Raw genomic sequence first — 14,545 nt, 5'->3', positions numbered from 1 at the left:
GGCAAGATTGCACCAACGCTGCGCTGGGACTGAGTGCCCACCCAGGGCCTGCCTGGAGCAGGAGCGGATGGGATGCTGGTTAAGGAGGATTCGGGAGGAAACAGGAAAGGAGAACTAGCGAGCGTCACTGAGGCGACTGCGACCCAGGCCCTAAGCCGGGGACCCAGGGTGAGTCCTGGCCATAGAGCTCACCTGCACGGAGCAGGCAGCCTGTCGGTAAGCGGCAGCCTTGCCTGCAGGCCCGTGGCCCCGGTCCAGGTTCTGCGTGTGGCCACAGGCTGCCCCGGCCAAAGGAACTGGACACAGACGCGTCCTGTCTAGAGCCACGCAGGCCCACCCCGGCTGTGAGACCGTGATCCCTCCATGAGGAGGATGCACGGGTTTGCAGTGATGAGTGTGGAGCGTTTGGGGGCCAAGGGGAGGCTCACCTGGACGAGGGCGAGGTTACTGCTGACCACCCTGTACTGCTCCCGGGGGTCATCGATCTGCCCGGTGTTGGCCTGGGCGGGGAGAGCAGCTGACGTGAGTCCCCTGGGCACGGCCAAAGGGGTGCCCCCTCCCTGGAGACCCCGGCAGGTCAGCGGGGGCCCCCTCACTGCTGCCAGAGCGGAGCATCCAGCCGGCTGTCAGAGGGCGACTCGGGCGGTGGGTTGGGGACATGGGCCCCTGGAGACCAGGAGCCTCTCGCCCCGACCTGGGCCAAGCATCCTGCTCAGGAGAGGTATTCCAGCCCCTCTTCTCTTGGGATAAAAGAATTCAGGCCAGAGACACGGCTTCCTCCTTGAGAAGCCGTCACCACTCCCAACATCATGGCCTTTGCTGGCCAAATTCAAGACAAGTTAAGAAAAGCTTCAGAGAAACTGCATCTCTTGGCTCCTCTGTACTGAGCTCACTAAGTTTCTGAATGCTGACTCCTCACTCCTTGTCTGTTCTTTTCCCAGTAAACAGGTTAAGAAAGGATCGACCTTCACTGTCCTCCTTCCTCAGATTGGAACACAGGAAAGACCTTTCAGGCTTTTAATTTCAAATAAATTGAGGCTTTGCCAGAGTTCCAGAGTTTGCAAGAGCCCCAAACCCCCATCGCCCGGCCTACCCTGACTCACGGCTCACGGGCTGCAGGTCAGCCCCCAGCTTCGTGACCGTGTGTCTGCACCGCCTGGCTTTCCAGCTCCGTCCAGACCCCAGACACAGGCGACCGAGTCACCCCACACGACCACCCCAGACCTCACTGGGTGTTCAGAGCCCAGCCCCGGGGGGCAGGGTCGCTCACCGCGGTGGACAGCCTCGAGGCCAGCGTCATCTCCAGGTTGCCCTTCAGGCCCACCAGGGGCGGCACCAGGGTGAGCAGATCCTTCATCTCCATGAACACGGGCCAGTGCTGCAGGGCCAGGCCGGGGTCAGTCCAAGCTCTCGACCGCGTGTCCCTGCCCCGGGCGCCCCCCAGGGCCCACCCCTTGGGCACCCCCTCTCCCCACATGGCTGCCAGGCCTCAGACTGTGCCCCGTGGCCCCGCTGAGGGCTGCTGGTCTTCCTGCCGAACGTTTACTGAGTTTTTCTGAAAGGTACCCCATTTATTGAAGTGTGCTTATTTCACGTAGTCTGTAGCTTCAGCACTGTCTGTCTTTATGGGGGACACCGGGGATTCCCCTTGCTCCAGACCTGAGCACCTGCCGTGATAGCCGCGCCCGTTTCCTTCTCAGCCCTCCCCTGGCTGCATCCATGTCCTGGGGACAGTTCACCCCTTCATTCCTGCCCTGTAACCACAGTCTGACGGATGTCCGCTTTCAGCATAACTGGGCTCCGCCTGCGTGTCACCGCCCCTTCCCGACCTTCTACACCTTTGCAATCGAAGGGACTGGTTTCCTCCCCCAGGCAGGAAAGCTGCGAGGTCTAACAACCACCCCTGTTCGTCGCAACGGGCACAGGCAGCTCAGCCCCCGTGAGAGTCCCCACTCCAGGAGGTTGGCCGCCACATGCCCCTCCCGCCCCCACCCGCTCCTCGCGGACTTGCCCTGCCTACTGGGGCTGCTCCCGCACAAGCGCCCCCAGGCCATGACCTTCCACCCCAACCCCCTCCTGCTGGGGGCCTCAGTCTCCCCAAGCCCGCCCCCCACCCCACAGGGGGAGCAGGAGCTGAGCTGTCAGCCACCGCCTGTCCTCCCCCAGGCGTCACCCCGGCCGGGACATGGTCACAGCCAAAGAGGGGCAGGAGGTGGGGTGTAGACACGTCTGGGCAGGTGACCTCCAGGGGCTGTGCAGGGATGCCAGCAACGTCGGGTGCCGGCAGGGTGGAAGGCCAGGGCCCCGGGCACCCAGGTCCAGGGGAGGGTCCGGCCCGGAGCTACCTGGCCTGCAGACCCCCAGGGGGACCCTGGAGGCTCGGGGTCTGTTGCCCAACCCCAGAGCACCCAGACTGGATCGGGCTCCACGGCCGGCTCACGCCTGCCTTCTGGCCTGATGCCTGCCTCGGCCGTAGACGTCCCCTGGGCCCCCTGCCCCCCTGGGCTCCATGCCTCCAGCCCCCAGGTCCCCTGCAGCCTTGAGCCCCAAGTCCGGGTCACATAGGCCCACAACGGGCAGGACAAGTCACTCAGCCCTGACAACACCTCGCTGCAATTCTAGTCCCGCATACACGCTCACGTACCACAGACACACGCAGGAATGGGCGGGCGTGCAGGGAACCTGGGCTGTGAGCTCCCAACCCGGCCAGTCCACCAAACTGCATGCTCTGTGCAGTTTAATCCCTCCCGTGCTGGTCCCCATGAAGCAACATGTGGTGTGTGTTTTAGAACAAAGAGCCAGGACAGAGTCAAGAAGCCTTCGCCCTCAGCGTCTGCCTCTCGCCCGCCCTGGCCCGCTCCCCACTATCCACACCCAGGGCCTCACCTGGAGTGTCCGCTGCTGCTCACGCCCCCTGGAAACAGCACCCAGAGGCCCAGCACAGCACCCGTCAAGTCTCCGACCCGGCCGCCTCCCCGCTGCCCTGTGTGTGCAGGGGGGCCCAGTGGCCAGGACACAGATGCCAGGACAGTGGGGAGGCCTCCGTCTGCTCGGGGTTCAACCAGATGCCGACGACAAGTGGCCTTGTCCACCTGCCCGGCACGCGGCTCACCCCGATCCGAGAAGAGCAAACATGTGTCCGCGGGGTTCCCGGTGCCCAGAAGTGCAGTAAGCCCCAGAGAGGTCTGGGAGGAGCCACAGGGTCGGCAGCAAGGGGCCCACAGGGACCGAGGCCAGGGCTTAACCTTGTTTTGTGGGGAGAAACGCCGACTCCCTACTTGGGTGAAAACAGTCTTGGGACGATGCCAGCTGACACGCCAGCCCTCACGGGCCTCAGTCCCCAGACCCCCAAACGGGCTCCTGGCCCCAGATGGTGTGGGTGACCCCGGCCCCGGCCCGTCACACGGCCACCTGAGGGCCGTCCACGGGGCTGGCTGTCAGGCCTGAGGCCGGGCGTGTGTGGCTCCAGGCAGGACCAGCCTGCACACCCCAGGGCTGAGCCAGGTGCATCCCCCACCACGCGGGCTTCCCTCTGGGAGCCCCAAGGCTGTGGCTGGGGGCGGGGGTGAGCAAGGAGTGCAGAGCGAGGGAGCCTTCACACACTGCGTCTGCCAAGGGGCGGGGGGAGAGGCTGTGATCTCCAGGGCTGCTGGTCCTCCCAAGGGCGTCTGCCTGGGGCCTCCTCCCGGACGGGATCCCTGAGAGTCGGGAGGGGCGTCCTGCTGTCCAGCCGGGCTCTTCCAGCGTCCACAGGAAGGTGACCTGGGCGGGTGACCCGGGGGCAGCTCCAGGGAGAAGCAGGAGGCGGGGACCCGGCTCCAGCTGGCCGCAGTTGAGCAAGGGCGCCATCCAGTGTGCACCGTGCATTGAGCTGGGCGGTGGGGATGTCTGAGAGCCTCGCTCAGAGCCGGGGCCCGCGGGGGGGGATGTCGGATGCCCCTCCAGCCAGGGGAGATGAGATGCCACCCGACGTCCCCTTCGATGTCAACCTGAGTCGCATCTGATGTCTCAGGTTAGGAAGGAGTGCTGTTCAGACGATCCCCCCAGGTGAGGGGTGAACCCCCACCTTGCATCCTCACAGACATGCCCAATGTCTCCGCGACACACACTCCCTGCCTCTGTGACCCAAGGCGGGGCTCCTGGAGCTGATCCAGTGTGCACAGACCCCCTGGCCTCCCAGCAAACACTGCCAATGGAGACCCCCCAGCTCCACGTCCCCTGGCCCACCCGGACCCCTGCTGGGCTCGGCACCCTGCCCTCCCCCTGAGAAGCCCCCTGGCACCCTTGTGCCACCAGGCCAGCCCCACGACCCTGCCCAGCTCACAGGCTGAGAGGCTGAGGCAGGGATGCCTGACTCCCTTCAAGGGGAGACAAAGGCAGGACTCGAGCCCCCAGGCCCCGCATCCAAGCCCTTCCAGCTCCCAGGCTGCGAGTCCACACAGGCTGACTGTGCGGGGGCGTCAGGAGCTCTGGAGCTCAGGTGCCCGCTTCCCTAGGAAGACACGCCTGCCCGCCCCCAAGTCCGGACCCAGCCTGGCCCTGGGGCCTGTCCTGCATGGTCTGACTCCTGGCGACCCCCGCCAGGCCCTGCCACCCCACACCCCCGTACGCACCTGCACACGGTCCATCAGCAGGCCGGCCACCACCATGCCCAGGCCGGAGAGCAGCACGGGCACCAGGACCTGGCCCACGATGCTGGCGGCGGTCTCAGGGGGCGCCCCCCGGGGCCAGCGAGCGAGCTCACAGCGCACACCTCGCAGCCTCCCGCCCTGGAAGCGGAGCTCCAGGGCCAGCCGGGTGACCACCATGGCCGGGCGGGGAGGCGCCCACACCAGGCCGTGTCTCCCAAGGGGTCCACGCGGGCGGAGCTGCCAGCCTTGGGGGTGGTCCTCACTGCCCCTCAGCCAAACCCGGAGCGAACAAGCGGGGAACAAAGGCGGCGACTCAGCCCGGGGCCACTCCTGCCATCCCCCCCGAGGGTCCGGCTCTCCCCCTACAGGGGCCACCGTGTCCTCCCCCGGCTAGCCGCCCACGCAGGCACGCCCTGTCCCCCTGGAGCGACCTTGACGGCGGCCAGCTGCCCAGCCCACGCTGGCCGGGGCTGCACCAGGGAGCTGGGCTACGTGAGGCCAGTCCGGCTGAGAGCATGCAGGACCTGCCCCCCCCAGCAGCTCCGGGCCCCTGAGGCCTGTCACCCCTCAAGGTCCAGAGGCTGCACCCCACGGCCACTCAACCCCAGTGTCCGGGGCTCACGGCCACAGCGAAAGGCGGCGTTCACAGAAGGAACGTGGCCCTGCTCTCCTGAGGGACAGAGACCCGGAGGGTTCCTGGGCCCAGGCTCGTCCCGACGTGGTCAGACCAGCCCCGACCCCGACCCCGACACCGAGGAGAAGGGGGTCCTGACATGAGGAGAATGAGGGTCCGCTGTGCCTCCCAGAGGGGCTGGGGCAGCGTCCAGGCCTGGAGGCAGGCTCAGCAGGGTCAAGGCCACAGGCCGCAGAGCCTGGACCTGCCCACAGCAGGCCTGACATTGGCCAGAGGGGTGCCCGGGGCCAGTCTGGCCAACGCCATGGGAAGGGGGGCGGAATCGTGACCGCGACAAGGACGGGACACCCCACACAGCGAGTGAACTCGCAGGGTGAACTGTCCGCCGCAAACCCGGCGATGCCTCCCGCCCTTCACGTGCACACAGGTCACAGCCCATTACCGGCCCCTCAAGACGTGCCCAGGACGCCCTCTGAGAAAGCACGGCCTCTGAAGGCCCTGCGAGGGCTTGGCGCACAGCCACCCCCAGCGAGCGGCACAGGGGATCAACCCTGACCCAAGTCCGGCACCCCCGATCCCCTGTGCCCGCCTCTGAGATGAGGGTCAGCCTGTCCACACACGAGTCCACACGGGCAGGGGGCTGAGTGCGAGGCCACCATGTTCAAGACAGACCCCTCTCGGTGGGCCCTGTCTAGACACTGGCCGCCCCAGTCCCGAGGCCTGAGGCTGGACCGGGTCCCCTGCAGCCACTAGTGACCACTTTCTGGCTCTTTCTAGTTCTGACTGTGGTCCAGCATCATAATCCACCTGTAGTCGTGCACTGTGGGCCTCTGAGCCACTCTCATCAGGGCGGAAGATGAGGAAACAAACAACCGTTTGGGTGTTACATCTAGGAAGAGGCCCCCAAGGGAGCACGTTATAAATCGTTACAATGAATGTTTCTCATTTTTGGTAAAAAAATAATGAGAAAAAAATACATACAAGCAGTGAACAGTTCAGAAGGCTATACCCCAAATGCTAAAAGTGGGTGTGCCTTTGGGGGTGTGGGACCCTAAGTGACCTTTATTTCACAACTTTCTGCACATCTACTGTGACTGTTGGCTTCTGTGAACCATCAAAAATACACTGCACTGAAGACAAATGAAAGAAGCCATTGTGTGAGGGAAGTTATTCCTTTCCCGGGAGGCTTGGGAACAAGATGTGTCTTAACCCAGGAAACCAGGGATGTGATTCCAGTGGGAGCTCAGCCAGACTCTGGGCAGTGCTGGGTGGCAGGAGGAATCTGGGTGACCTTGAAGGGTCCCGCCCTCCTCGGGCCTCTGACCACCCCCCCAGCCCCCCAGGAGGGTCTCAGCCCCCTCTGTTCAGAACCTCCCCAGAATGGGAGCCCAGCCCCCAGAGCCGTCGTGTCAGAACCACCCCGCCCCCAACTCACCAGCGAGGGTGATCATCTCGGGGTCCTCGGTGGGGACCGCCTTTTCCTGGGAGCACAGCCTCCCCACGGCCTCCCGTTCTCAAGGTCACCTTGAGCCTGGGCTGGTTCTAAGCAAATCGGTCACTCTTAAAGGCCTGAATGCCTCCAGCCTGTGTGGGCCCAGCGGTCAAGGTGGTTACATTTTCAGTAACAAACAGGTCTTCCTTTCTGCTTCCGCCATGGCTGGCTGGGCCCACCTACCTGTGAACTCACGGGACCGAAGCCCCCAGCCTGTGGGCGGCCTGCCCCCTTGTCTGAGGCCTCCCCCCAGGACCCCCGCCCAGGGCTGCCCGGCCGCCCCCACAAGACCGTTCCTGCTGCCACCCAGCTCCGCTCCCTGGTCCCCCCCGAGCCCAGAGGCCCCACCCAGATCCCAAGCAGCCCGTGGCATCAGACAGGCCAGTAACCCCCCAGGGGAGCCGGGCACACGCTCCTGCAAGGCTGCTGCCTGCCCCGGGCAGCTCACGCTCCTGAGCGCAGCCCTCACAGGCAGGGCCTCCCCAGGCCTGGGGCACGTGGCTGAGAAACAAAGACCTCCTCCGCCCAGGGTGGGGGGCCCCCCCTGGGGCTCCCCGACCCTGACCCAGCTGCTCTCTGCTGACCAACCAGCTCCCGACAAGGTGAAGGACCCGGGACGGAGTCCCGGGATGGAGGCCGGCTGAGTGACCACCCTCCATCTGAAAGCCCAGTGTGGACTGTTCTTAGTCCCGAACAAAAACAGACGGCCTCAGCATGGACGATGACAGCCCTGCAGCTGGCGTCCCATCCGAGGGCCCACACCCAGCACCCGGGACGGGGCAGACGCTGACCCCCGAGTCGGCAACCCCCAAGTGTGCCTGCTGCCACAGGTGCAGCGTCCACGCTCTGCCCAGTGCTCAGCTCAACAGCCTCTCGGGGTCTTGCCCTTCACCTCTGAAGGTCAGCCCGCGTCTCCCGGGGGGCCTGCCACTGTCGCTGGCGTCACCACCAGCCAGCGATGGGAAGATGCCGGTCCTCGGCTGCGTCGTCAGCTGGTGGTGACACCACTGTCCGCCTGCGCAGTCGCCCTGCCCTGGAAACCACGTTTTGGGAGATGCCAAGTTTCCTTCTGACCCTGGCCACACGAGCTCGGGTTTCCTGGGACCTGCCGCGGCTGAGACCGCCCTGACACAGCGGCAGGAGCTGGGTGCTTGTGGGCGATCCAAGGCCTGGATTCTACCCACGAGGTGGCAGAGAAGTGCACAGAGACAGGAAGCCTGGGAAGACCTGTAGCCGCCCGGCCGGGCCAGAGACAGGTCAGAGAAATACAACAGGGGTCTCAAAGTCTCTCCCTGTGGAGCTGTGATTCTGAGGCAAGTTCTTACACATGAGCACGGCACTATAGCCTGGGTGGTCTGAGACCTGCAGCTCCAAGTACAACTTATAAACTGGTGTGTGTGCAGGGGATACATCTCTGTGTGTGAATACACAGATATGCATCCATGCATGTACAAATACACACACGTACACGATCTGCCCACCCGTGCATGTACCTGCTCAGTGATATTGTATTGGTATGAACACGCAATGAAACAGGCTTTTTGAAAATCTCTGGGATAGAGAAGAGACTGCAGGGCGACAGACCAGGCGAGGAGGCTGGCAGCAGGGTGTAGGGAGGAGGGATTTCGGAGGGGAAGCCTGGGGAGGGGGCACTTCCGGGGCATGGACGCGCCCTGGTGCTGACTCACCACCAGTTAGAGAAGTGTGTGGGGCTGGAGGGCGCCAGGTCACAGGAGGAAGGAAAGGGCAGAGGGTCTGGGGCTGAGTCAGCCCAGGGCAGGGACTCCGGCATCACAGCAGCCCTGCTGGGGCCTGACGAGGTCCACGAGGAGCCTGGGGGGCAGCCGGCCACCATGAGGACCTGGACAGAGCCCAGAAGGGCCACTGAGACCCCCATGGTGGGGGAAGGCAGGTAGTAGAGGGAAGTGGGGGGCATGCAGGATGGACAGTGGGGACTGTGGCCACGGAGAGGGCAGTGACCACTCACTGTGGCCACGAGGGGACATGGGTCCAACGTCAGAAGGGTTGCCAAGGTTTCAAGAGCAAACAGGAATTTGAATTTTTATGCAGCATCTCCTGATTTTTAAGTGTTGGTTTAAAAAATGTATGGATATGAGAGCTGGACTATAAAGAAAGCTGAGCGCTGAAGAATGGATGCTTTTGAACTGTGGTGTTGGAGAAGACTCTTGAAAGTCTCTTGGACTACAAGGAGATCCAACCAGTCCATCCTAAAGGACATCAGTCCTGAATATTCATTGGAAGGACTGATGCTGAAGCTGAAATACTTTGGCCACCTGATGTGAAGAGCTGACTCATTTGAAAAGACCCTGATGCTGGGAAAGATTGAAGGCAGGAGAAGGGGACAACAGAGGCTGAGATGGTTGGATGGCATCACCAACTCGGACATGGGTTTGAGTAAACTCTGGGAGTTGGTCCTGGACAGGGATGCCTGGCGTGCTGCGGTTCATGGGGTCGCAAAGAGTCGGACATGACTGAGTGACTGAACTGAACTGAACTAAAAAAGTTTAAAGCACCAGCCTTACCAGCTAAGTGGCAGACTGGGCCTCAAACCCCGACTGGATCCAAATCAGTGAGGGGCAGGCCCAGGTTCCCTGGGCCTGGGGCGCTGCAGCAAGCAGGAGGCAGGGGCCAGCCTGCTCCGTCTGCCCGGCCATCCCAGATGTTCTCTGTTCTCAGCTCCTTCCAACCAGCAGGAATGACCTGGCTGCTAACGGCTTCAGGGATCCTTAGGAACCACGCCCTCCCAGGGAGAGACTGCACTGATACAGGCATGGGGCTCTGACAGTCAGAAAACAAGAGAGGGATGGTGTATTGGCTGCTTTGTCCTCTGGTTCCTCACTCTACAGTGGTCTGTTAGGGTATAAACCGAGGGCCCCGCCTCCCCTCAAAGACTGACGACAAGAGACATCAGCCCTCAGGGAGTGATAATCAGAACAGGAGTGGACACTTGACGGCAGGGTCAATTTAGGGAGACTCCAGCGGGAAAAGGAGAGGGTGGGATGATTTGAGAGAAGAGCATTGAAACATACATAGTAGTGTACGTAAAAAAAAACCCGTAAGAGTCGACGTACGAAGCAGGGCACCCAAAGCCAGCGCCTGGGGACAGCCTCGAGGGACGGGGTGGGAGGGGGGTGGGGGGTTCAGGATGGAGGGGCGCGTGTGTGTGACACCTGGGGACAACCTCGAGGGACGGGGTGGGACGGGGTGGGGGGTTCAGGATGGAGGGGGCGCGTGTGTGTGTGACACGTGGGGCAACCTCGAGGGACGGGGTGGGACGGGGTGGGGGGTTCAGGATGGAGGGGCGCATGTGTGTGACACGTGGGGGCAACCTCGAGGGACGGGGTGGGACGGGGTGGGGGGTTCAGGATGGAGGGGCGCATGTGTGTGACACATGGGGACAACCTTGAGGGACGGGGTGGGAGGGGGGTGGGGGGTTCAGGATGGAGGGGCGCGTGTGTGTGCTGTGTGCTTAGTCGCTCAGTCGTGTCCAAGTCTTTGCGACCCTGTGGACTCTGGCCCGCCAGGCTCCTCTGTCCATGGGATTCTCCAGGCAAGAATACTGGAGTGGGTTGCCATGCCCTCCTCCAGGGGATCTTCCCAACCCAGGGATCAAACCCAGGTCTCCCTCATTGCAGGCAGATTCTTTACCATCTGAGCCACCAGGGAAACCCAAGAATACTGGAGTGGGTAGTCTATCCCTTCTCCAGGGGATCTTCCCAACTCAGGAATTGAACTGGGGTCTTCTGAATTGCAGGTGGATTCTTTACCAGCTAAGCAACCAGGGAAGCCTGGACACATGTATACCTATGGTTGATTCATACTGATACACGGCAAAAACCATCACAACACTGTAAAGTGATTATCTTCTAGTTAAATACATTAATTAAAAAAAAACTGGGGAGACTGATAATGGAGTGACAAACAAGTCTCTTGTTTCTCAAGAGCACATGCACAAAGCATCGACTGCCAAAGGCCACCCTCCCCTCCAGGCATAGAATCTTGTCTGAAAATGAAACGGCTGAGAGATAAAGAGCCGGCACCCTGATACCATGTAACACCTGGATCGTGCCATGCCTGAAATCCAACCCCTCAGCTATTCCGATTATATGAGCTAATGATTGTCTTTTAAAGCGTAGCCTGGGTCAAAATTAGTCACTGTCATCAGTAACTGAAAGACTCCTGCCCAAACTATAGAGAAGCGGTGTGCAAGAGCAGAAGGCCCCGCCCCCTGGCCGCAAGCTGGACCGTGTGCAGCGCCTCCTCTCCCGGTGGACACTGGACAGCACCCCACCCCCAACATCCCCATTTGTCCCCTCCTACCTGGAAATAGTGCAGAAGGATGCCTGCTCCAGACAGCCCCAGGCCTGCAAACAGGAAGGGCAGGGTCACCTGGATGCCAATGGACCAGGCAGTCTCCCTGCTGAGCTCGGGCCCCGGGGGCGTGGGGGCCGCCCTGGGGCTCTCGAGGCCGCTCCCTGCGCCGAGGGCCTGCAGCAGCCCCAGCTCCTCCGGCCTCCGCTGTCGGGTCTCCATTGTGGCCACAGGAGCTCAGCCGGGCCCTGACAGCCTCAACCTGGGAACACAAGCGACAAATGCAAAGGCTGGGTCTTCAGAGAGAATGAGTAAATCGACAAGCCTGCAGCTGACCAAGAGAAAAAGAAGACTCGGGTATTTAGGAGGTAACATCACTTCCAAACTTAAAATTTTTAAATAATTATGAGGAAATTGTAGGTATGCTGACAGATTAGAAAACCTAGATGAAATGCACAAATTCCTAGAAACATACAGACTAATTCAAAAAAAATTTTTAATGTAGAAGACCTATAACAGAAGACTGAATTAGTCATGAAAATACTCTCATAAAGAAAATTCCAAGATCAGACAACTTCAGTAGTGAATATCAAGCATGCAGGTTGGAAAGGAAGTAGTATAACTACCTGCGTGTAGAAATGGCATGTGCTGCACATAGAAAATCCTGAGGAATGTGTGTACACATGCACACATACATGAACACATATGTATACACACACGTACACACACAACTATTACAACTAAAAAACAAGTACATTATAGTCGTAGGATACAAAATTGATACAAAAAAGTTGTTTTATTTCTATACAAATCCAAAAATTAAAACAGTTGCCCCTGAAATAGCATCAAAAAGCATAAACTACTTAAGAATACATTTCACAAAAGATGTGTAAAACTCTGACCCTGGAAACTGGAAAACACTGTTGAAGGAAAATGTTACAAATCCAGCAAATGGAAAGATATTCCATGTTCACAGGTTGGAAGACTTAATATTGCTAAGAGGTCAATATTTTTCAACTGATCTACAGATTTAGGAGAATCCCTGTTAAAATTTGGCCTATTTTGGTGAAAATGACATGACGATCCCAGACTTCATGTGGAAAGGCAATGGACCCAGAACCCTAAACAGCCTTGGAGGAAAATGTTCAAAGTTAGAGAACACACTTGAGGAGTTCAAGACTGAACTATGAGCTAGAGTGAACAAGGCCACATAACAGTGGGGTAAGACTAGAAATACAGGTCAATGAAACACAATTGAGAATCGTGGATAAAGCCACACACCTACAGTCAGCTGATTTTCAACAAGGAGGCCGCGCTATTCAACGTGCAAACAAAGGTCTCGTCAACAGCCCCATGGTGCTGAGACACCACATGCATAGGAATGAACCTGGATCCTTACCTCAGCTCATACACAAAAACTAACTCAGAATGGGTCAGAGACCTAACCTAAGAGCTAAAACCATGAAACAGAAGAAAACACAGGGACCTTGGATTAGGTTCTGGTTTCTTAGATGTGACATTTAAAGTACAAGAAACCAAATAATAATTAAGTAGAATGGGGCTTCATCAAAATGTCAAAGTTTGATATTTCAGAGAACTCTATCAAGAAAGCGAAAAGACCACTCGCAAAATGAGAGAGGATATTTGCCAATCATATATCTGATTAGGGTCTGATTTCCAGAATATAAAAAGAGCACAACTCAACAATAAACCCAACTTAACTCTGGCACAGGAGTTGAATTCCCCAAAGAAGATTATACAACAGCCATAAGCAAGCACAGTAAAAGATGCTCAGCACTAGCTGTTTGGAAAATGCAGAACAAAACTACAGGAAGATGCCACCTAGGGTAGCATTTTCAAGGGTGTTCCATGTTGATATACGAGTCAGCACGCCATTCCTTTTTTATATGCTATTCTTTTCAAGGCTAAGTAACATCCCGATCGTGTGGCTGGGTCACAAATTGCTTAGCCCCTCATTCCGGCTGTTAGGGCTAATGCGGCCCTGAACATTCTGGGGCAAGTCTCTGTATGGACAGGGGCTTTCTGTCCTCCTGAACTGGACATTTCAAAGGGCGGATTTTTGGTGATTTTACATCTCAGCAGAAAGTATGTATGAATCACTTATGAATTAAGGTCAAGAAGCAGAACGCCCCCAGCCTCCCCAAACCCCGAGCCCCTCTCTGAAACACCTGCTCCCCACCAGCGCCCACACCTCCATGCCCTGCCCTTAGCTCCCCCAGCACTAACATCGGGTCTGGGACTGGGTCACTCACTGGTGCTCCTCCACAGCTGGGGGGGGCAGGGCCACTCCTGACCACTCACTGGGAGCGAGATACTGGACCCAGTGACTGCCTTCCACCCTGCAGGCCTCTGCTTCAGGGAGCCCTGGAACCCGGGCCCGGAATCCCAGCTCCTCCTCCCTACACAAGCGTGTCCTCGGAAGAGTCACATTTCTGTGCCTCCGCAGGGTGGCGAAGAGGTAAGGGAATAAGATGACCTGCATCGCAGGACACATGGCCCGCCCGCACTCGGCACAAGCCCTCGGAGACTCTGCGGTTTCAGGTCAGCGCTGTTTAGCCTCAGCGAAGCGCCTGGGGGCCCTTAAAGGCCGGCGGCGCCGGACCCCCGGGGCGCTTTCGGGTCCGCGGCGGGGGAGGGGCGCGGGTCTCAAAGCGGCCTGAGCGACAGCGCCCCTCCCCCGCGCCGAGCCGTGGGGTGCTCCCCTCTCCCGGCCGGGCCCCGCGGACCGAACCTGCAGCCCCCAGCCCTGCCTCTTCCGCGCGCGCGCTGCTCCATCCTCCCCGGGCCTGGACCCGCGTGCTGCCCATTGCCCTCCCCGGACTCAGCGGGCGGAGCACCGCACTCACCGGACGCCCTCGGCGGCGGCGGGAAGCGGCTCGGCGGGAGGAGCAGCGCGGCCGCGGGGCGACCAAGAAGGCGGGACGGCGACAGTCCACCCCAGCCCGCCCAGGACCCAAAGCCCCGCCCCCGGATCGGAGTCCCGCCCCGGACCTGAGTCCCCGCCCCCGCCACGCCACGCCCAGGCCCCAGAGTCCCCGCCCCCGACCCGGAGTCCCCGCCCCTGAGCCCGAGTCCCCGCCCCCGGACCCGGAGCCTCACCCCCAGCCCCAGTCCAGGGTCCCTCTGGTCTGGTGCCGCCCTCGCCCCGCAGGCCGCGCGGACCTGAACTCGGGCGGGGGCTGGGGGAGGATCGGGCCCCGGGGCGGGGGCTGGGGGAGGGTCGGGCCTCAGAGCGGCTGCCCCCTCCTTGGGCGGTGACGCCGGGTCCTCGGACTCTGGCGCCGAGACCCGCTCAGCGCGGGGGTGGGGAGGGGCTCTCTGCCGGGGTGGACGCGGGGAGCCGGTCGGCCCGGGGGAGGGGCGTAAGGGCCCGCATGCCTCCGCCGGCTCGTCCCGGAAGCGCTCGGGCGGCCTGGGCATGCGCTGCACTGCGCC

The 14,545-nt window shown here is 60.5% G+C and overlaps 1 protein-coding gene across 12 annotated transcripts in view; it reads right to left on the bottom strand.

Moving 5' to 3' along the window:
- The window catches only part of SLC41A3 (solute carrier family 41 member 3), a 25,880-nt gene extending 11,335 nt beyond the window's left edge, over positions 1–14,545 (bottom strand). For 2 of the 12 annotated variants that reach the window (XM_043442759.1, XM_043442755.1), the window contains exons 1-4: positions 13,957–14,088; positions 11,099–11,351; positions 1,271–1,378; positions 429–500 (exon numbers count right to left, since the gene is read on the bottom strand). In XM_043442759.1, coding sequence (XP_043298694.1) covers positions 429–500; positions 1,271–1,378; positions 11,099–11,311 — 393 coding nt within the window. In that variant the 5' untranslated portion in view covers positions 11,312–11,351; positions 13,957–14,088. Of the gene's footprint in view, positions 1–428; positions 501–1,270; positions 1,379–2,886; positions 4,572–4,613; positions 6,761–11,098; positions 11,352–13,841; positions 13,858–13,956; positions 14,089–14,209 lie in introns of those variants that run through there. The other 10 variants (XM_043442762.1, XM_043442758.1, XM_043442753.1 and 7 more) reach the window with 8 other exon arrangements.

Source organism: Cervus canadensis, chromosome 22 (assembly GCF_019320065.1).
Source record: "Cervus canadensis isolate Bull #8, Minnesota chromosome 22, ASM1932006v1, whole genome shotgun sequence".
Lineage (NCBI taxonomy): Eukaryota > Metazoa > Chordata > Mammalia > Artiodactyla > Cervidae > Cervus > Cervus canadensis.
This window is presented reverse-complemented; position numbering and strand designations above follow the sequence as displayed.